Source organism: Chlorocebus sabaeus, chromosome 20 (assembly GCF_047675955.1).
Source record: "Chlorocebus sabaeus isolate Y175 chromosome 20, mChlSab1.0.hap1, whole genome shotgun sequence".
In the NCBI taxonomy this organism is placed as follows: Eukaryota; Metazoa; Chordata; class Mammalia; order Primates; family Cercopithecidae; genus Chlorocebus; species Chlorocebus sabaeus.
Genome location: NC_132923.1, coordinates 62,684,530 through 62,708,370, shown reverse-complemented (window position 1 = coordinate 62,708,370; position 23,841 = coordinate 62,684,530). Strand labels below are relative to the sequence as shown.

At 33.1% G+C, this 23,841-nt stretch overlaps 1 protein-coding gene across 1 annotated transcript in view; it reads right to left on the bottom strand.

The window, feature by feature from the left end:
- LRRIQ3 (leucine rich repeats and IQ motif containing 3) overlaps positions 1-23,841 on the bottom strand; it is a 167,523-nt gene that overhangs the window by 108,419 nt on the left and 35,263 nt on the right. Inside the window, exon 4 of the mRNA XM_007978288.3 lies at positions 16,925-17,058. Coding sequence (XP_007976479.3) covers positions 16,925-17,058 — 134 coding nt within the window. The remainder of the gene's footprint in view (positions 1-16,924; positions 17,059-23,841) is intronic.

Genomic DNA, 23,841 nt, shown 5'->3' with positions numbered 1-23,841 from the left:
AAGAAGGAAGGAAGGGAAGAAGGGATGGAAGGAAAAAGCAAGAAGCTAGGAAGGGAAGTAGTGAGGACTGGCCACTATCCATGAAATTGCATACACCACAATTTTTAGTGCCATCCATTATATGCTTCTTTTTCTCACTGTAACAACCACTACCCATTTGCTCACCAAATTCTCTGTATTGTACCCATAAATACCTTTATCAGATCCCTACATCTATATTTTATTCCAGGCCCTTATGACTCACCTAAACTATTTTAGTAACCTAGGATTGATGGCTCTAGTCTTCCCTCATTAAAATTTTTATTCCACATAACTGTAGAGTAACATCTCATGACATCTCTTCTGTGCTTAAACACTTGTAATGGCTTGCCACTACTTATAACAAAGGATAATATTTCTTAATATAAATACTGACTATATGAAAATAACAATATTAATGTCTTATTATAACCCATAGATAAAATTATAGTACATGTAAAAATAGCATGAAAGCTGAAAAGGCGATATAATGGAAGTGGAGCTCTAAAATTTTTATATGGTCAAGAAGAAGAGTAAAGGTACTAATTAAATGAAGATATATTAAAGTAAATAAGCATATGTTAATTGCCAGGATTACTGATTCTTCAAAATTGGAAATATAGAGTGTATCTTCCAAAACAGTAGAGGGGGAAAACATACAATAATAAAAACTAAATTCCAAAGAAGGCAAGAAATATGAGGAAGAAAATTTGCAGAACAGGAGAGAAAAGCAAAAAGCAAAAATAAAAATGTATTTAATACCCCAAACATCAGGAATAGCATTTAATGTGAATAGTCCAAATATGATAGCTCATATAAAAAATTATCACTTGATTTAAAAAAACAAACTCTGCTATTTATGAGATAGATAAAGATAAATATACAGAACGATTATAACCGATAACCAAATGGATAGAAAATAAACATGCAAAAATTAAATATAAAACAAGCCAGTGCAAATATATTTGATAAAGTAAACTTTAAGCCATAAAGATTACTAGATGAATTGACAGTCATTTCATAAAGATAAAAGGTTCAATGGACAGATTGACATGATTTAAAATTTTTATGCAACTAATATCATAGTTCAAAATACATAAAACAAGACCTAACTATAATGAAATAATAATACATCTACAATCACAGTGAGAGACATAAGTGCACTTCTCCCAGTGACTGATAAATCTAGTAATCTCAAAATTAATAAGGAATAGAATAGTTGAACACCACCTAACCAGTGACCTAATAGAAATACAAACAATATGCTAGCCAATAACTATTGAGGACACTTTTTTTTAAGCACAGGTGAAAAGCATGGGCCATAAGCAAATCTCAATGAAATTCAAAGTCAAAGGACTGCAATCATATAGGACACGATTTCCCACTACAAGGCAATTAAGCTTATTTCCCCTGCCCTAAGGTATTTTCACACCAAATAAGTTATTATCATATTAATGTGAAATGTCCTTCCGTACCTCAATAACTTTACACATCCTATAGTTCGACTAGAATTAAACCCTTTACAACTAATCCCACTCTTCTGGCACCACATGCCTTCCAATGTAAAAACATACATACATTCCATACTTGCTGAAATTTTTAAATTTTTGAAAAAATTCGTGTAATATAACCTCTATGAAGTCTTTCTTGACAACCTCACCCAACGAGACTTAACTGTATGCCCACAAAGTTGGGTGAATATTTGTCTACTGTAATATTTATCATAGTAGATAAAATACTGTGTGTGTTTGTCTCTATAACTGAACTATTATCTTCTTATGATTAGGAACCATAATTTGCATCTTTTTGTATTCTCAACACCTAAAACACCTAAAGCATTTAAGACACATCAAGCAACTAATATACTAACATCACCGAACTAGGTTTTCTTTGGCTGCCAAGATGATCAAAACTAAATTTGTAGCTCAGTTCTTGTTGTCTATTCTAATTTATATCTCCAATAGTAAATTTTTAAAAATATACTTCAGTTTCTTAATAGTACATGCTAGATTATCAATTCAAAATACAAATAAGTTGATGATTCTAAAAATAAGCATGGTTAGATGGCAATGTTGCATCAGTAAAACACGGTTTGACCTAATATTTTACACAAAAGCATGACTATGGCTTTTCCAAGAAAAAAAAATTCAGTTTGCCTGTATTGCCACAAAAACAGTATCTAGAAAATATGAATTGACAGATATATTGTTTGAATTGTTTCTAAAAATATTAAAATTTCTAAATGTAACATTTTGAACACACCAATGTAGACATTGATTTATTCAATAATTATTTATTAACATCTGGTATTTTTAAGATGCAGATAATTTAACCCAATACTTTTTATTTCTAAATATGTATTAGATACATATTTTGTTTGATAAAAATGTTCTTCTAATTTTTTACAATTTTATGTCACTTTTATCCAAAATTATGAGTTATATAAAACTAAGAAAAAAACACAAACAATATTATTTTGGTAAAATATTGGACTCATTTTGTTGCTTTAGGAAAAATTTTCCTAGTGTACTTCTGTTTTCCACTATTAAAAGATAACTGGAATATCAAGTCAAAAGCAGTTTTATAATTTAATCCTGGAGAGATTAAACTGAGAATTACCACTTCTTCCCCTAAAGAATTCTCATTCTTTTTAAAGGCGCTGAATATTATTATTCTGAGTAATATTTCATTTATACACACACACATACATACATATACACAAACTTATTTAACAATTTCTTTATCTGTTTATTCCTTGATGGACATTTGCATTGATTCTGTATCTTGGCTATTGTGAATAATGTTGCAATGAACGTGGGAGTGCAGCCATCTTTACAAGGTGGTGATTTCATTTCCTTTGAGTTGGAAAGACTGGGGTTGAATCGTTGCATCATATGGTAGTACTATTTTAAGTTACTTTAGGAACCTTCACATTTTTCCCACAGTAGCTGTACCAGTTTCTATTCACATCCATAGTATCACCAATACTTCCACTTTACTAAAAATACTGCTTCTCAAATTATTAATTATCACTTCAAATGAGATAATGAAATCCACATATTACTCAGGAATTGTTAAAGCTTCAATTTTAGCATATTCTCCTCCTAATAGTGTTTACCTACTTTACCAAAGCAGAATTAATCACACCACACCCAGTCCACTTAAACTAAGGAAATACTGCATTGTAATGTGACTTTCTGACTTTGCAAATTAGGTGGCCAAACCATCGTTAGAATAGGTAGCCAAAGCCTATGTAAAAGTCACAGATATACAGCTGACTGTTAAAGTAGCTTAAATTTCAGTGTCATCTGTTGTATACAATTTCATGTGAATTTTGTATTTTTAAAGGGTACTTATTCCTGGAATGGCCAGAAATGTTTGCTTAAAAGAGTCAGGGCTATACTTACCTGAATCCATAAAGAAGGCAGACAGAAGTGATCATGCTGTTACAGCTTGAATCATCAGGGCATGCATCAAGGCCATGCCACTTATTTTTGCAGCTCCTGAAACCTGCTGATGGATGTACTATACTTGCCTTAAGTGCAGGAAGACCCACAGATTATTGGAATGAGTCCACCCACCTTTTTATGCCACCAATCTTCCAGTAAGTCTAATGAGAACAAGAAGATAGCAATAAAGCTGTCTTGCATGTGTACCTATGTAGAAACCCATTCATTTTGAAAGAAAGTAAACACACAAAATATTCTGCTTCTAGTACCGCTTCTGAAAAATAGAAAACTACTTTCTAATAAGACTAATATAAACATATATTTTTTATTCTGAGTTTCAAAGGAGTCAAAATATTTTGCAAAGTATTAGTGCAATTAAAATTATTTGGAATAAACTTTAAATAAGGAAACAATTCAGTCCATTTCTGACAACTTCAGAAGGATCATTATTCAACTGGTAAGATGAATGTGAGACCTTATTTTATAGATAATATTTAATTATTAAAATTGTTTACCCAGTCATAAAATGTTATTGATTCCTTAATAGCATTCTAATAAAGATAATTTTTGGTTGACAAATAGTAGAAGAAAGAAGCACATCCGTGTTTCAAGATAGCATTAAACAAAGTAAGGTAAATTTTGAAGATGCAAATTTTACATAGTATTGCCTTGAATTTGTACTTTGTCTTAACAGATGGTTAACAATCCCTACCATATGCAAAGCTAGACAATATTTTAAATATTGTATATATCCAGGAAATTCACCTTATTAAACATTTTTCATGCAAATGTTGGCATAAATTTATTATTTAAAATATAATTTTCTTTAAGGAACTTGTGCTACTGGTATCTTTAATATACCTAACATTTAAGGTAGGAATTAACCTAATCTTCATTATACATAAGTAATAATATCATTGTTGAACACACTCAGCATTCACAATTACACAACTTACTATAACAAATTATAATACCTTTTATGTATTATATATTATAACTTTTTATCTCATAATTCCAAAATTAAGTCTCAAAATGTACTCCCCAGATAGCTATGGTAACTACCATTGACATATCAGATATATTACTAAAAAGTTGCCTGTAATGCTTTCATATTAACAAATTATATTAAGTACATCATAAATGTTTTATTTTTACCTACAGAAATATTATAGAGACCCCATATCAGTCTTGCTTATTATGATAATATGGTCTATACATACAAAAATAATTTAATGTATATTTAGTAGAGGTAGACAACATCTGAAAATCCTTCCATTTTGGGTACTTCTACTAATGTTGTTATCACTAGCGCATTTACTTAAAGTAAATCTTTAATGTCAGTAATTTTAAACGAGACTAATCATTTCCTGATTCATATAAGTTGTGATAATGCTATTTTGAGTATTATCTTATAATAATTTATATTCCTTTAAGAACTAGCAAAGCAGTAATGATGTACATTTAAAATGCATATATATATGTTGGTGTTTAAAATTTTGGCCTCAGAATCAACTATGATCCATTTATTCTTTACCTATGTGGGCACCTTTCAGTTAGTAGCTCTTGTTTTTTCTCTTTTCTCCTTAACAAGGTGCCCTTAACTTTGATAGACCGATTAGCTAACTTCCTAGTCCTGACCTTTGGTCTAATTTCCTAGATTATAATCAGTGTCCCTTCATTTGACAAGAAGTCTTATTTGCAACCACATTTGGCATGATCCCAGGATATCCACATATCAAATACTGCCCAAGTAATCAACAATGCAGATTTCTAAGTTAGTTATCTGAAAACTTAATCTAGAACAAATTTCTGGAGTCCAGTTTAACATGAAACATTCCTTTATTTTCAATAGATTTTATATTTCAAGGAAACTAGATTGATATTTTTCTATCAACTTAAAAATCAGAAAAAAAGTTGTATTTATTTTTTCACTTTCTTGGACACAGCTTCAAGTAAGCCTCAAATTCAGAGGCCTGTAACAGTCCACAAAAACACACACACACACACACACACACACACACACACCCACACAGCAAAAAAACCATTTATCACATTATCTCCATTGTATCTTCTGTATCAGTCACGGTTAACAAACTTTTTCTATAAAAAGCTAATTAGTAAATATGTAGACGTTAGAGTGTATATATGTTCTATAGCATATTTTTCTTTTTTCTTAACAATCCTTTTAAATTATAAAAACTATTATCCCTTATGCACAGTCTATATCAGATTTTTCCTGCGGACTGTAGTTTCCCAACCTTATATCCATATTTTATTCTAATTCATCCATGTATGTGTACACACACACACACACACACACACACACATTTTTCTACCATTCTGCCTTAGAAATTTTTGAGGAAAAATGAAAAATAAATGCACATACAGACACACATACATGTACAATTTTAAATTATATTTAAAATATTTTTACCTACAGAAATATTATAGAGACCCCATATCAGTCTTGCTTATTATGATAATATGGTCTATACATACAAAAATAATTTAATGTATATTTAGTAGAGGTAGACAACATCTGAAAATCCTTCCATTTTGGGTACTTCTACTAATGTTGTTATCACTAGCGCATGAATGACTTCAGAAAACAAATTCCATTTTCCATTTTCCTAACAGCTAAGGCAACAGTCATATGACTTAGCTTAACCAATTCGGTGCTTTCTCCCTGGATTTTTACTTTTTAGGGACAATCCAAAAGCACAAGGACAGCAAAAGGGCACTCATGACAGCTGCAACAGAATAATGGGGAGACAAGTAGCTAATAATAACAGAAAATTAGGAACGCTGTCTGGAGTTGGCTCTGCCATGCTTCTTGCTGCTGTTCATTTTCCCAAGGCTAGTTACTGTGTCTTCCTGAATTTTTGGTGAGCTTCCTGAATAAGCCTCTAACCAATTCTATTATTGTCTAAGTCATTTACAGTTAGTTTCTGCTGTTTGCGAGTAAGAACTCCAGATACTACATAATCTAATCTTCTAAACTTTTATGTCAGGATTTTAAAAATTACTTGCTTTAATCAATTATGAAAGAAATAACTCATTAGCTATTCATCAACCACATAATCGGAAAGACAATACAAGTATACTAGGCCTACAATCCAAATTTGGAAAGAGTTTTGTAAAATATTCCACCACTAAAATATAATGAATTACTTAGTTTTTTCTTAATTATATTTGTATTAAGTATTTAAATGTAGTATTTTCTCTTCTTTTTACCTACTTTCAAAAATAAATCCTCAATTTTCTCTATCATATCTATGAAGTAATATTTATCTCACAGAACTGCTGTGAGGATTAAATGACTTAATAAAGACAAGTGTACATTTAAAACTTCCTACAAAGTATATAGTTATATGCCATATAATGATGTTCCAGTCAATGACAAACTGAATATACACTGGTTGTCCCCATGAAATTATATTACCACGTTTTTCCTCTCTTTTCTATATTTAGATATACAAATACTTATCATTAGGTCACAATTGCCTACAAAATTTAATATAGTAACATTCTATACAGATTTGTGGCCTAGGCTACAAATAGGCTACACCACCTAGGCTATACCACACAGCCCAGGTGTGTCGTAGACTCTACAACCTAAGTTTGTCTAAGTACTCTCTATGGTGTTCACACAATGACAAAATCACCTAACAACACATTTCTTAGAAGGTAACCTTGTCATTAAGCAGTGCATGACTGTATTTCAGCAAAAATAATCTATTAGGAATAAAATAATTATGTTATTTATAATGTAAAATCATATACAATGTTAGCATACCATTATAATGTCCCATTATATGCCACTATATATGTGAAAATAATAATTCTATTAAAATATAAACACCACAAAGGCAGTGAATTTAAATGTTTTGTCCACTGTTGTATCTTCAGGACCTAGAAAGGGCCTAACCTATGGTAGGCACTCAATAAATACTTGTAGAATGAAGCATTCACTAAATACTTGTAGAATGAACTGATCGATAAAAATTAATAATTGTATCATGCCTATAAGGCAGGTAGTGCACATTTGTATATAATTTCATAACTTTGCTATGAAAATTTTATTAAGAAATAATATTTTCCCAAGATCTAGGAAGTGCTAGCAGAATAATACAAATTATTTTATTTTATTTTATTTGGTTATGATCCATGAAATATGGGCCTGAGTCCTGTGTCTATAACTTACAAGTTTTGAAACCTCAGGCAAGTTATCTGGGATTGTTTATAGGATCAAATCAGGTAAATTACATAAAATGTCTGGCACACAATGCCAAGCCAGAACTTGAATACATTATCTGATGATTCTAATCCACTGTCAACTTTGAATAACACCAAAAATTTCACAGTAAGTAGGACAGTTGATTAGACCTAAATAGTTAATATTGTTTTATAATAAATAAAATAGTCTTTATAAGAATTCCCTATAATTGGTCAGCTGAGGCGGCTCACACTTGTAATCTCAGCACTTTAGGAGGACAGGGCAGGCAGATTGCTTGAGCCCAGGAGTTGAAGGCCAGCTTGGGCAACATTATGAAACTCCATCTCTACAAAAAATACAACAATGAGCCAGGCATGGCAATGTGTGCCTGTGGTCCCAGCCACTCAGGAGGCTGAGGTGGAAGAATCACTTGAGCCCAGGAAGGTGGAGGTTGCCGTGAGCTTAGATAATGCCATTGCACTCCTTCCTGGACTACAGGTAAGACTCTGTATCAAAAGAAAAGAATTGCCTATGAACAATAAAAATTAAAAAGCAAATTTAACTTGGTACACTTAATCTCGTCTTTTTTTTTTTTTTTTTTTTTTTTTTTGAGACGCAGTCTTGTTCTGTCACCCAGGCTGGAGTGAGTGGCGCGATCTCGGCTCACTGCAAGCTCCGCCTCCCGGGTTCCCGCCATTCTCCTGCCTCAGCATCCCGGGTAGCTGGGACTACAGGCGCCCGCCACCACGCCCGGCTAATTTTTGTATTTTTAGTAGAGACGGGGTTTCACTGTGTAAGTCAGGATGGTCTCGATCTCCCGACCTTGTGATCCACCCACCCTGGCCTCCCAAAGTGCTGGGATTACAGGCGTGAGCCACCGCCTCCGGCAAGTACACTTAATCTCTACAATTTTCTATGCTTATCATTATACAGGCAGCAAGAAAATTCTAAAAAAAACTCCATATGAAATAAATAAATTTTTCTCTTTTTATCTACTCTTTTTCTCTGATCAACCATGAAAGATTCTAACTCATGATAAATAAAACATTTTAAGGTATTTTTCAAATCCAGTTAATTTGATATTTAATAACACAGGTTGCTACCCTGACAATTATAGTAGAGAATAATGATTTTATGTCAAAATGCTAATCATTTCTGGAGAGCTTTCCAATATCAACACAATGTCCATAAAATAAAGTGAAAGTGTCAGAAAACTTAATTTAATTTAAAAGGCATGCATTATTGATAAAAACATGTTTTGGATACAGTTTTAACTGTTAGTCTGAGGGGGATTTCCTTAAATGTGACTGGATGCCTTTCTCTTGCTGTCTCTAGAATTCTCTCTGCTTTTGTCTTTTGTCAGTTTAACTATACTGTGCCATTGAGAAGACCTTTTGGGGTTGAATCTTTTTGAGGACTTTTAAGCTTTCTGTATGTAGGTCTATATGTTTTGCAAGACTTAAGATGTTTTCAGCTATTATTTCATTAAATAGGTTTTCTACATCTTTGTCCATCTCTTCTTCTGAGTCTTTCAAAATGTGAGAATTTGGTCACTTTAAATTTCTCATTCAAGAATTCATGAATTGCTTTTCTGATTTCTTTGTATTGCTTAACCGTGTTCTTTTATATCTCACTGAGTTCCTTTAAAATCATGAAAAAAATTTTTCAGGCATTTCAAATACATTTTTTTCCTTTGGAATCTGTTTATAGAGAATTATTGTGTTTCTTTGGAGGCATTATGTTTCCTGCTTTTTCATATTTCTTGTGTCCTTACATTGACATTTGGACATCTGGTGTTAACAGCTGTTTCTTCTAATTTTTTGTAGGGAAGTATTTTTTGTTATAGATGTATCTATAGTGTTGGTTGGATAGGGTGCTTTGACTTTGAATCTGGTAGGTGTAGTGGAGTAGTCTCAGCATAATTTATTTGACCATAATTAGCATAATATAATTTGTCCTGCAACATAACATGATCATGCGAGTAACACCAGGGAACAAAAGCCATGTGGGTCACCTAGGAATTATACCTACCACATGTGAGATGAGATCAAATAAGATCAAATCTTAGTTACCTTGAAACCATGTGAAGTGAGGACACAACTGGCTTATAATAAATAGGCACACATTTTCATCAACATGGTTCGGGGCAAAAGTGAGGAATGCCCATGGTGTTATTTTCCTCTTTTATTCTGTTAATATAAGTGATTTTCTAATGTTAAACTAACCTTGTATTCCTGGAATAAACTTAAATTGGTTATAAGGTATTATTATTTTTTCTGTATCATTGGATCTAATTTTCTAATATTGTATTCATGATTTTTACATTTGTATTCATGATACTGACCTGAAATGTTCTTTCTTGTAAAGTCTTTGTAAGACTTTAGTATTAAGGTTTTGTTGATCTCTCAAAATAACATGTCAAGTATTTTCCTTTACTCTCTGAGAAATTTATGTAAGATGGCATTATATTTTCCTTACACATATAGAATCATTCATCAGTAAGTTCATCCAGGCTCAATGTCTCTTTGTGAAAAGAATTTCAAGAATGTGTTCAACTTTTTAATATATGTACAACTATTTAGTATTTTTATTTCTTCCTTTGTGAGCTTGAAAATTGTGTTTCTTCACAGAATTTTTTCATATCACATAAAAAATTGTAATTTTTGGTATAAAGTTCTTTATTCACTTTAATATGTGTAGACCTATAGCAATGTGCCTTTTTAAATTCTTTATGTTGGTAATTTATATTTTTACTTTCTCTTTATCAGTCTTGCTGGAGTACTACCAATTTCTCTCCATAAATAATGAACTCTTAAATATATTAACTTTTTCTTGTGCATTTTCTCATGTTTATTGTATATTTGTATTCCATTTCATTCATTTCTGATACTACTTTTCTTATTCCCCTTTACTCTGTTTGGGTATAATTTCTGCTATTTTTCTATCTTCATGGGACAGATGCTTAGATTCTTGATATGCTAGCCTTTCTCCTTTGTTCGTACATGCATTCATAGCAGCTAGGCAATAATTATTATTTTGTCTTTTGCTTTCAAATACTCTGTGGCAGAAACTGCCTGACACCACTCAATTCCAATTCTCTTTTTAATACTTAGTAACGGTAGCCAAATTTCATACAGATGACAAAGAGATCAGATAAAAGACCCTATTTCTTAGCTGCCAGTGTACCCATATAACTAAATTCTAGCCAAGGAAATGTAGGAAAGGGGAATTCTGGCCAAGGAAATGTAGGAAAAGGGAAATGCAGTAAATCCAATAAGGGTGATTAAAATTGCTGTTATAACGGGGAGATGTGCCCCTTTCTGCCACTCAGTATTGCCCATCTTCCAGCATACAATCAGATGTAAAGATTGGAACTCTGGCAGCCATTCTGAGCATAAATGACCTTGAAGATAAAACACACAAATTAGAAAGGTACATTGAAAAGTTAGAGGAAGGTTGGGTCCTTGATTTTGTGCCTTGATTTTGGCCTTTTGTCACAGGCCTGGACTTCTTGAACTACAGACTCTTCTCACATTAAAAACAAAACTTCTAGGCCGGGCGCGGTGGCTCAAGCCTGTAATCCCAGCACTCTGAGAGGCCTAGACGGGCAGATCATGAGGCCAGGAGATCGAGACCATCCTGGCTAACCCGGTGAAACCCTGTCTCTACTAAAAAATATAAAAAACTAGCTGGGCGAGGTGGCGGGCACCTGTAGTCCCAGCTACTCAGGAGGCTGAGGCAGGAGAATGGCGTAAACCTGGGAGGCAGAGCTTGCAGTGAGCTGAGATCCAGCCACTGCACTCCAGCCTGGGCAACAAAGCGAGACTCTGTCTCAACAACAACAACAACAAAAAAAAACAAAAAACAAAACTTCTGCCGAGTTTAGGCCAAGATATTGGGGATCCCTCTTACATAGAACTGAATTGAATAAGTAAACATACAAATACATTATTTCTTCTTCTTTTAATTATCAAATTTACTAAAGCTTTCAGGAAATTGTCATATATAGTGATGATTATGTGCCTCCTTCTCTTGCTCCTCATTGGATAAGATAACGTACTATTTTGCTATTATTTTCCAATATGTATATTAATGTATTTTAATCATATTCACTGGAAAATGCAGTCTAAGTATCTTAGACTTTTCATATAGTAAACTCTCGCTTCTGCTAAAACCTAGTTTATTAAGCCCTAGCATTTAGATGGTTCCTACATTAACAATACCTGCAAAAAGAAATTTGCAACCATACAATCAGACAATCAGAGTTAAACATTTTTCTTGGAAAATAAGCTGAAATTTGTCTTTCTAAAACTTACACTCACTATACCTGATTTTTTTGTCTATTTTACATACAGAAAATATTCAACAATTTGAGGTCAACCATTTGAATTGCCTTAAATTTACTCTTGTGATACTTAAATATCCAAGTTCCCCTAATCATACCTCTGATGATATAACTATAGCATATTTCATTTATCCCCATCTTATATATTTTAAGAAATAAATATTTATTTAATAAAAATCACCTAAAATGTGAAAGTCACAGAAATTTAGTTTGTCAGACATAGTTATTGAATGATGCTTTTTTTTTCTTTTCTTTTTTTTTTTTTTTTTTTTTTTTTGAGATGGAGTCAGCCTCCTGAGTAGCTGGGACTACAGGTGTGCACCACCACGCTCAGCTAATTTTTGTATTTTTCATAGAGAGGGGTTTCACCATTTTAGCCAGAATTCTCTCGATCTCTTGACCTCGTGATCCACCCACCTCAGCCTGAATAATGCTTTTAACATGTAAACACTACTTTTTAAATGTACTGTGGGATAATAGTTATGGCAGTGACATAGTTTTCTAATTTCTCCAGATTCTTTCATAAAAACAGACATAACAACTAGAAGGCAAAATTTTTGAATTTCTACAACAGTACCATGTGACAAAGTATCCTCAGGAAATCCAAAATGTGAATAAATGGGGAAAAAGCATTGACAACTGTAAGCCCACTGCTGTGTTAGCAATTATTCAGGAGGAAACAGATGAAAGTAATGAGGCATTTGATGGAAGAAACAAAACAAATAGTAAGAACAGGAGCTAAATTTGGAGTGGGGGGATGGGCGTTAGTGTGTGAATACAATAAATCGAAAAATCTATGGTAAGATCTAAAGGCTCTGAAGCATTCTGGGACTCTACACCCCCAAAACTAACCAGCCAAAACTCTCTTACAGGTCAAAGCCCAAAGTGAGGAGAATTTCCTGGGAATAGAATCCTAATTGATTAGCAGAGAAAAATAGTGAAAAGAGACAGAAAAATATCCACATTAACAAGTGATAGGAACCAGAGCCAGAGATACCATAAAGAGAACCATGATATTGTGGATACTACACAAACACAATAGGAGTAGTTTTAAATCCTGAAAAAAGAAAAGCTTCTTCTTAAAGTTCAGAAAAACTAATTTTATAGAACCAGCAATGCAGAAAAAACACTATCTCATCCTTTACAGAATAATAATAAAAAGAAAATAAAGAGCATAACAACATCATCGTAGACAATGAAAGCAGGCCAGAAAGTGAAGCTTATAAAAAATAAAAATAAAATTACAACCTATTATTTCAAAATGAACAAAAAGATAGCAAGAAAATTATATAAGACATATAAGAGCAAATGTAGAAATACAGTGATAGAAATCAGAAAAAAATCAGTATTTAAAAACTCATTTTATATGTAAAGACTAAACCAGAAGGATTATAATTATAAATGAAAACAACAAAAAATTTCCTAAGTGAAATAGACTAAAATAAGAAATATTTTTAAAATTAAAAATAAAATCAGTAGAAAAAGTACTATCACTACAAATATGAATAACTATTCAACAAAGTATTTTGACAACATATCTCCAGTCTAATAATGATTAAAAAAATCCTGCAACAAATCTTGAATTGTATTAAATACGTTGTTGATAGTTGTATGTAATAGCGACTTCGAAACTCTTTTGTGTATATTGTAGGATTAAGCTAATGAGTAAAATTAATAATGTTGGCAACCACAATTCAAAGGGAAGTATAATGTTGAATGAAAGCAGTGAAGAACCCTCTGTGTTGGATAAACATTTGAGGTGTTAACATGAATTTATGATGGAAAGAATAATCCATATTCTGCCCGCTGAAATAGGCTAAAATAATGATACCCCAATAGCAATGAATACATCTAGTTTCTATATCTTAGTTTCCAAATACCATTCCTTACTGAAAGAACTAGAGCTGTTTGGAAACGCTGACTTCAGCAGTGTTGTTAGAAAAGTAAAAGGAGCATGGAATTTGGAAAAAAGGTAAACACCAGAATCTGATATGTATTTACATGCAGTTTCATCTTTTCATAACTGACCACAAATGCCCAACACAAAATAGCTGTCTGATATTGATTCATATATTAGCTTCCCCACCAAGTTTAAACTCTCAATGTTTCATCTGTAAAACAGAAAATACAAAAAGACTCAAAAGCTCTGTTTTATTAAATAATAAAATGGATTAATGTACCTAATATGGTGCTTTACATATATTGCACATTCAATAAATGTTTGTTTCCTATATTCTTTTCCATTCTTTTTCCTTTTTCACAACCCATCGACGCAACCAATAATCCTCCCTATGATCTCAATATAGCTGCCTTTACGTAGGTTTAGGAGGCTATCAATCTAATCACATTTCATTCTAAGAATAAAAGTATACTTTCCTTATATGCAATCACCCACACTAGAAATACTACCACTCTAAAAGATAATAGCATTAATCATCATAATTTTATAAATTTTGGCCATATATATTTCAAGTACTTTCAGTTGAAACTTTCAAAGTATAAAATATTTGGGTCTGGGGAGACATTTCTCATGCCTATAAATAGACACACAAAAGGACTAATCACTCAGACACTAGGTTGTGGGAATCTATAGTTGCCTCTGAGGGGAGCTCTTCATATTTCCTAATTCTTACTTTCACCTTTCCATGAATGAATCCAGATCTGATTTCAGCTCCCACTATCTCTCCATTTATTGATGTATTAATCAATTCAGAAAATATTTTGAGCACCTAACATGTGTCAGGCATTCTGTTACATGCTAAAGATACAGAGTGGAAAACAGAGATACAGTCTCATACAGCGTATTGTACATAAGGAGATATAGTTAATTATAGAGATGACTATAATACAGTATGGTAAGAGCTTGTGATGTCAGTAAAAGTATGTGAAACACATCAAAGAGGCAATATTCCAAACATTTGTCCTAAACAAATTGAAAGCCACTGGAGGACTTTCAGTTGGTGAATAAAATGATTAAATCTGTATTTTTGAAAGATTACTCTGTGTATGCTGGAAGGGAGCAAGAAATCCAAGAGAAATTTCCCATGGTACCAAACAACACAGAGACCACTAAATATAACAACAACAATAATAATTAAATTTTTAAGGCCAGGTGCGGTGGCTCACACCGCCTGTAATCCCAGTACTTTGGGAGACTGAGGCGGGCAGATCAGGAGGTCAGGAGATCGAGACCATCCTGGCTAACACTGTGAAACCCCATCTCTATTAAAAATACAAAAAATTAGCCGGGCATGGTGGCGGGTGCCTGTAGTCCCAGCTACTTGGGAGGCTGAGGCAGGAGAATGGCGTGAACCCAGGAGGCGGAGCTTGCAGTGAGCCGAGATCGTGCCACTGCACTCCAGACTGGGAGGCAGAGCGAGACTCCATCTCAAAAAATTAAAAATTAAAAATTAATAGCTAATAAGAATGTAATATCTACTTTTGCTAGGTGCTAAGAGCATTATATTGATCATCTCAATTCCCACAAAAAATAGAAATAAGTACTGTTATTAGCCCCTGTTCTTTACAGTTTTACAGATAAAGGAATTCAAGCCCAGAGTAGGTAAGTAATGTGCCTAATAGAACAGAGCTTTAAAGAGAGAGAAAATACAAATCAGTTTGTCTTGAACCCTGTCATATATTATTATTAAAATCTCTTCCTGCAAAACTCTCAAATTCTATTCATACATGCTTAGTTTTTAAAGATTCTTCCCATAAACAAAGTTTTTATCTCATGTTACATGAGCGTCAGTGAGAACTTTCATTCTACCAGAGAAAAAAATCCCTGGGGTATAAACCAAAAACAATATCCTTCAATTAGATCTGTATTTAATATAAAGAGCACATTGAATTCAAATGCACAATAAAGACAGAATTAATATTTTAAATAGGTATTTTCAGCAACTGCCTGATTGATTCTTTTGCACCTCCTTTACTCAGATAATTTGACTTGTCTCCAATGTGAAATTATGTTCTCTCATATTTTGACCTCAGTGTGAAAATTATGTGGAACCACTTCCTCAGAAGTCAGAGGCACTGTATTTACGGTCAGTTTTGCTATTTATTCCTCATACTTGTTTCTCTTTATCAAGACTATTGCCACCTATGATTTAGCATATATTGGTTTATGCTGGAGGGCATTGTGTCTCATTGTGTCTATCTTACCACAGAATGTTGAATCTCATTTCAGTGAAACTTCCTAATATTGCTTTACCAACAAATGTCCATTTTCTTATTCCAGATCTATGTTAATCCTATCTATATTTCAGGACCAAATTTCATTTCTATCTTCTGAATTTTACCATTTAGAATAAGCTATATGAAAATTTTCATTTAGTTTTTCATATGTTTGACGTTTGGTATGACCAATACTATAAATTGATGACAGAGTATCCTATCTTATCTCTGCAAGTACAATGTTAAGAAATTCTAGCAAAAAAAAAAAAAAAAAAGGTTTTCATTTATTTGTAAAGCTTAGCTACTGAAAAGGAATGCAAGGAACAAGAAAAAAGGAAAAGATAACTAAATAAAGGACAATATAAGATTGATGTGGTAGCAGATGTCTCAGCAAAATTGTATTTGCATCTAAACAAAATATAAAATCTTCCATATATGTTCCATGTTTATATTTCTATTGTATCCCATTATATAATCCATGGCTTACATTTGTATTTATATGGTAAATTGAAAAGAAAAAAATAAAATATCAAATGTTGATTATTCTAAATATTATGTTACTATAGAGTCTGTGGTATTTTTCTTAAAGTTAGGTTAAACAGACTATATCATTTTGATGATAGAGAATACAAAAATGCAAATTATTGGAGAATTGACTTTTGATCACTTATTTCTTCACCTTCTTATATATATTCAAATGGTAAAGAAAACAAAACGTACCTCAAATTTTTTCTAACTAAGAAACCACGTATCCATCTTTGAACAATCAAAACTGGTGAATTATGAGCCAGAATTGCATTAATTTTTGAAGTAATATATTGAATATTATTAATTTCCTCTTCATAGGTTGTTCCCTGTATAAAGAAAATATAATTAATAATTTTTATCTTTCATGAAAGTATTTCCAAAAGATATTTTAAACTTGGTAATCTATTGGTATACATAAACTAATAAAATGTTCACAAGGTCTTACAGGCATTATAGTTAAATTATGGTATCATTGGATGCTTGTCCCCTCCAAATCTTATGTTGGAATGTAATCCCCAATGGTAGAGATAGGGGTTTCTGGGAGGTATTGGGATCATGGTGGCCATTCCCTCCTGAATGGCTTAGTGTCATCCCTTTGATGATGAGTGACTTCTTGCTCATACAGTTCACATGAGATCTGGTTGTGGGACCACTCCTTCTGTCTCCTGCTCCCTCCCTCACCATATGACTTGTCTGCCTCCCATTCACCTTCCACCATGATTGTAAGCTTCCTGAGGCCCTCATTGGAAGCAGATGCCAGCACCATACTTCCTATATACCCTATAGAACCATAAGCCAAAATAAACCTCTTTTCTTTATAAATTACTCAGCCTCAGGTATTTCTTTATAGCAATGAAACTGATTAATAAAAATAATTAATACATTTCTGTTATTAGAGTAAAAGAACAATTAGTAGCATCAAATAATTTCAATTCTCTACACAAAATGTAAGATTCTTGGTGATAACTTTTTCCATCAAAGATTATTTTCCCAATCTGATATATATGTATAAAACTTTAACCATAATCATTCTGCTCTCTAAATGGTAGTGACATGAACAGGTGTTCAATGAAACTGCAAATACTCTGTCAGTCCCCATAAAGAAAACTGATATACTTTGATTCATAAAATAATTTATACTAGTTAAAAATTTTGTTGTAGCTTAATTAGAATGTTGGCCACTTTTATCGGAACGCAGCAAATTATCTTGGAAAATATCCTATATTGCCTATGAGAAAGATCTCCTTTCCTGAAAACTTTTAGATTTGAGATCGTAGGCTCAGTATATTTCATTGACAACTTGATTGGTTAGAAATAAGGTCACTATTTATGTTTTGAATATAAGATAATACATTAAAAATACTGACAATTGCATTCTTTATGAAGCACCTCTTCTGAAGATTATCAGTCCTATTACACTTAGAACATACACCTTTTCCACATATACTCAATAATAAAGTATACAGGAAACAAACAAAAAAAAATCACAACACCTTGCGGATTAGTGCTACTTCTGATTTATACTTGCAAACACTCATTGCTAATTAGAAACTTCTTTCCTTGTCTCTGTCTTGATTCCATTCCTAACATTAGCTACTGAAAACCTTTGACACTATTTAATACTCCTCCAGTCCATTCTCTGGAGCTTCCTAAATACCCTGCTTCTTTTTTCACAGAGAAACTAGAGCCATCAAGTTTGAACTCCATCAATTAACTCCATTCTCTGTAAATTTAACTATATTCCTATCTTTACTGAGTAGAAGTGCCTTCTACTCAAACTTAAAACAAGAAGTATCACTCTATTTGTTGAAGATTGGCACTGTCACTGTTATGAGCCTAACATTTATTTTCTAAGACTCTCCTCTGCTAGCACTATCCATTCACTTATAAATATAACTTTACCTATCCTTAAATCCCAATTCTCAAACCTTTATATCTAACTTTCACGAAGAGCCCAAAATCTAGAAACAGAATTCCACATTTTTTTCTCCCACTTCCTTTTTTTTTTCTGTATCTCATTCCACCAGCTTCTATCCCTATCATCCAAGGGCATTTTTTTAGAGTTAACATTGGACATTCCCTCCTTGAAACACTTGCCTTAGATTCTGTACCACACTCCTTTCAGTTTTTCTCTAAAGTTTGTTTGCTTCTACACTTAAAAAAAAAAGAAAAAAAAAAACAACTATACATACCATGTTTATCACTTCACTGTTACACTGAAAGAACGTTCCCCATGTCACTTTTTAATCTCTATGCATTCTCCAAATGACCACTTCTAAATTCATAGCTTCAACACTCACCTTTGTGCTACAGACTCTCAGATTTCTATCTTTACGCCTGACCTCTCTCCTGAGCTACATAACAATATAGTCAAACTGATATCTAACTAAACACAACTTTCCCAAATATGAATCTTCTTTCCCAACCTGCTTTCTTATATATTCTACCTTAGTAAATGGTACCGCTGGCCACAGTTGCCTAAACCAGAAACCCTGGAACTGTCCTAGGTTCTCTTTTCTTTTATGCTTCCCTGCATGCAAATGTTACTAGATTCAGTACATTCAACATCCCAAATATCAGTCTTACCTCTCTTTGTCTTCTATTTTCTGCCATTGCTTTTCCCATGTCTTTATCATTACTTCCCTAACTTACTAAAATTCTCCTAACTTATATCTTCATTAATTCCTGTTCCCCCACTCCCTCCAAACCATAAAATGCACTATTGCTAGATTGAGCATTCCAAAATGCAAATCTTATCATATGGCACTCTGGATTAATATATTGCATTGGCTTACCACTGAAAGACAAATTATAAATTTCTTGATTTGCCACACAAAGTCCTTCTTGATCTAGTCCCATCCTAGCCCCTTAATCTCATCTCCATTCATCCTACATAGAATTACCTGATAATCAAACTTAAATGCTTTTTACAAATGCCATCTGTATTTCTTGTACTGCCTTTCTCAATGATTTATCTCACAATTTTAGTCTTTGGGAGACTCAGTTCCTTCCTCCAAGAAGACTTTCTTGATGTTGATCTGCATTCAGTGTCTTTATACAATATTATCCTGTGTCCTGTGAAATAATTCATTTGTCACACTCGACAATGTTGAGTTTTAGCTGACCCCTGTGTTCTTCGAAAACAGTGAAAGTTAAGAAATCTCCCCAGTCCTTTGTTTCAGGAAATGGCTTACTGAAAAGAAGCACCCTGTTCTTAATGACTGACTTAAATAATACTCTTGGATGTCTTTCTTGTTTATCTCTAACAAGGCCTGGCACAGACCTTCCAAATTCCCATTCTTCCCTTCTTTAACAATTAGCTGAAAGGTTTTGTCCCTACTGATCAATTGGAACAAAATATTTGTTAGCCAAACTTTGGTTAAGATTATTTCCTTCCCCTTGGCCCCTGAACTTTGGCTCACCATCAGCCCGAGCCAGCACACAGTCTCCCTTTAACAACCCCTCCTGAGAATAGGTTTGTCTCAGGGTAAAACAGTCGGTGCTCTAAGGTCAGACCATACCACTTTTCTTTATTCCACTTCACCACATTCACTTATTTCTAGTCTTCTTTATTCCTCCTTATAAATGAGAAACTCTTTTGCCTAACCCTTGAGACTTTTGCAGATCTTATAGTCAGAACATTCTCCATATTGTAATAATCCCACTCTAACTATTGCAACAGTTTATTCCCTCACTTGCAAACAGATTTTTGAATAATGTCTCTATTTATTAATCCTGATGTTTTTAGCTGACAAAGTATACTCTAATGCAATCATTGGTCTATCTTCTCCATATAAACTCGCCAAATTTAACAACTCTTCATCCTACATATCTGGACTAACTGAGCTATCTTGTCTATAACTGGCATTTGATTATCAATTGACTATTAAAATACTAAGAAATCATCATTGTTGGTCCCCAAGCTTGACTTACCAATGTCAATTAATTCATTCTTGTAGCTCAATTATTTTGCTCAATTATTTTGTGATGTCTGCATGGATACAAAAACATCACACTCTTTTTCTCCGTTTTAAACTTTTCTCAGTATGTTTTGCTGGTTTATTTTCTTCTACAAACGTTTAAACATTTGATTCAATTTAGATTTTCATTCTTTTTCATCTTTCTTGGCTAACTCTTCTCAAGTGATCACCTTCCTTGCTATATCTTACTGCCTCACATACCTAGATTATTCACATAGCTGTAATCTCCTGTCAGACATTCTTTCCTAAATTACAGGCATATAAAATAAACTTCCAATTCCATTTACTTACTTTCATGTCAAAACCATAAATAATTATCTTCCTAACTTGAATCAATCCACACTAATATTGTATTATCTGTATAGTCACAAAAACTATTCTTGTCAACCAAGTAATAAACCCATATTCCTCTTTCTCTCGCACCCTTTTCCATTCAATAAATCACTAAATTCTATCAAATAGCTCTTCAATCTGTTCCTTATACACTATACCTAAACTATTATAATAGACTCCTAATTCCCCTATATTCAATTTCCCTCCACTCCAAAATTACAGAATACAGGATGATTTTTCTAGAATAAAAATCAGGTCATATAAATGCCTAAAATGTTTCCCCAAGATCTTGCAAGATAAAGTCCTGTCTCCTTAGTATTACATATAACACCCTTTGCTATTTTAATCCCGTTTTTATCTCCAGCATCATTTGACATGCCCAAACATATCCTCTAAACTCCAAGAACACGAAACTACTTGTTGTCACTCGCATGTGCCAAGCTCTATCAATACCTCTGTGCCTTTGCAAATGCTTTCCACTCTGCCTCACAGGCTCTACACTCATGCCAACACCTCTATTTGCCTAGTGATTTCTTACATTCAAAAGATTCATCAGAAATATAAATACTTCTGCATTTTTTCCTGTGATTAGAGAATTGAACTTCAAAGATTTTTAAAGAAAATTTATGTACTTTGCTCACAGAATTTTGCCCAGTACTCAGATTCGGGATGTTTTATCCATTATTTCCTTGATTATTGCTTCTCCTTTATTTGTTTTAATTTTCTCTACCGTAATTCCTTCTTATTCACAAATATCACATGAATGTCTACATTTTTCCTCATAACTTTATATATTTATTCTCAGTTTGGTGAAGCCATTCTGTCAAAGGTCAGCTTTCTCATATTGAATTTTTTATTTAGGTTATCAACTATTTCAGTTATGTAGCTGAGTCTAAGTTCTTTTCTGAAGCTCCTAGCTGTTCTGTCTCACATGAGTCCTGTCATATACCATTTGATATTAATTGTAACCCTGACTGTACTTCAATCTCTCCACGAAACCTATTCTGTAGTAATGGATCCTGTCACTTGTTCTATCAACACCCTGAAAACAGAGGGTTTTGCAGAATTTCCTCTAGTTCCTGTGATTTTATAATTTTTTTCAGAAAGAATAGCTTAAAGTCAGGCTGCCTTAGTTTCTTCTTTTGATTCAGTTATGTCTTAGTCCATCTGGGTAGCTATAACAAAATACAGACTGGGTAGCTTATAAACAACAGAAACTTATTTCTATCAGTTCTGGAGGCTGGGAAGTCCAAGATAAAGCTACTACAAGTTTTAGTGTTGGATTAAGGCCCATTTCCTGGTTAATAGATGACACCTTCCCACCATGTCCTCATGTCATGGAAAGGGGACCTATCTCTCTGGGGCCTCTTTACAAAGAACATGAATCCTATTTATGAGGGTTGTACCCTCATGATCTAATCACCTCCAAAAGTCTCCACCTCCAAATACGTCACATTGGAGATTATATTTTAGCATACAAATTTTGGACTGGCCACATTTAGACCATAGCAGTCTCACCTTCATTGTATCTGACAAAAAGTCTTTGCTCTGTCTAAAATTATCCAGAGCTAATAATATTTTTTAAGAATATTATCTTTTACTAGTTTCCAGTATAGATGTGATTTCCACAAATCTGTATGTTTCTTTGTTAATTACATTTGTGCTCATGATGCCACCTGTGGCTTAGGATTAAAGGGGTTGAGAGTAATAGCGTAAAAATGCATAAGTGGTGGCATGGGGCTGGTGGTAGAAGTGTTGGAAAAGGAGGAAGAATACAGGAGGGAATTTAGATGATTAGGCCCAAGTAGCCCTGGTCAGAAGCAGTTCTCATCAGTAGAGGACCATTAAGCTCATATTGCAGTTTACATCAGAGTCCTGCTTCTCACTGAGTAATGAAAAATTCCTTCTCATTAAACAGAAAAACAGAATATTCATCAGCTATGGGTAGTATGAGTGTCCCTTCCAGAGAACAAGTAACCTCCACACAATACTTAAGCTTTCTCATGACATAAAACAATGATCTTGAAAACTGGCAATAAAGACCCTGCAAAATTTTACAAATGCCATAAACCATTTGGTGTCTGAAGACGAAGGAACGCTCTTTCTAAAACATAATAATAATAACAATGTATTTTCTCCATTAAAGAAGTGATGGCTCTGAAGAAAAACTACATTTGTTTAAATCCTCATTCTACCACTTGCTAGCTGTGTGTTATAGGGTAAATAACCTATCTGTATTATGTTTTCATCATTTGTAAAACAGAGATAACAATGGTACAGCTCACTGGGTTGTTGTGAGGTTTCAAGCATGCAAACAATGTTATCTTTCAACAGTTTTATAGCAATACTTAAAATGATATAGTGTTTTTGGGTTTATAAGGGACTTCCACATACATTATTATATTTGATACTTACAAAATTTTATCTAAAGAGAGAAATGTACTAATTTATCCAAACTAATATAATGTAAAATTATGAAATCAAATTAACTATAAAAGATAATCACTACAAATGTTTTCAATCCAATCAAAGGAATTATAGTAAAGGCTTAGCAAAGAACAAAAGATGCTTAGGCAAAAAACTATCAACAATCAATGAAATGATTGGTAGAATAAGAGAAATTCTATACTACTTGTCTGAAATGAAACAGGGGCTATTACTAATCCTGGAATGAAGTAGAGTGACACATTCAAAAGAAAATTAAGGACTTTTATAATTATGACTCATACGGATGAGAGTGTGTTGCATGTTGACAGTGAGAGTAGTTTAAAAACTAATTCTAAAACTATATTCTAG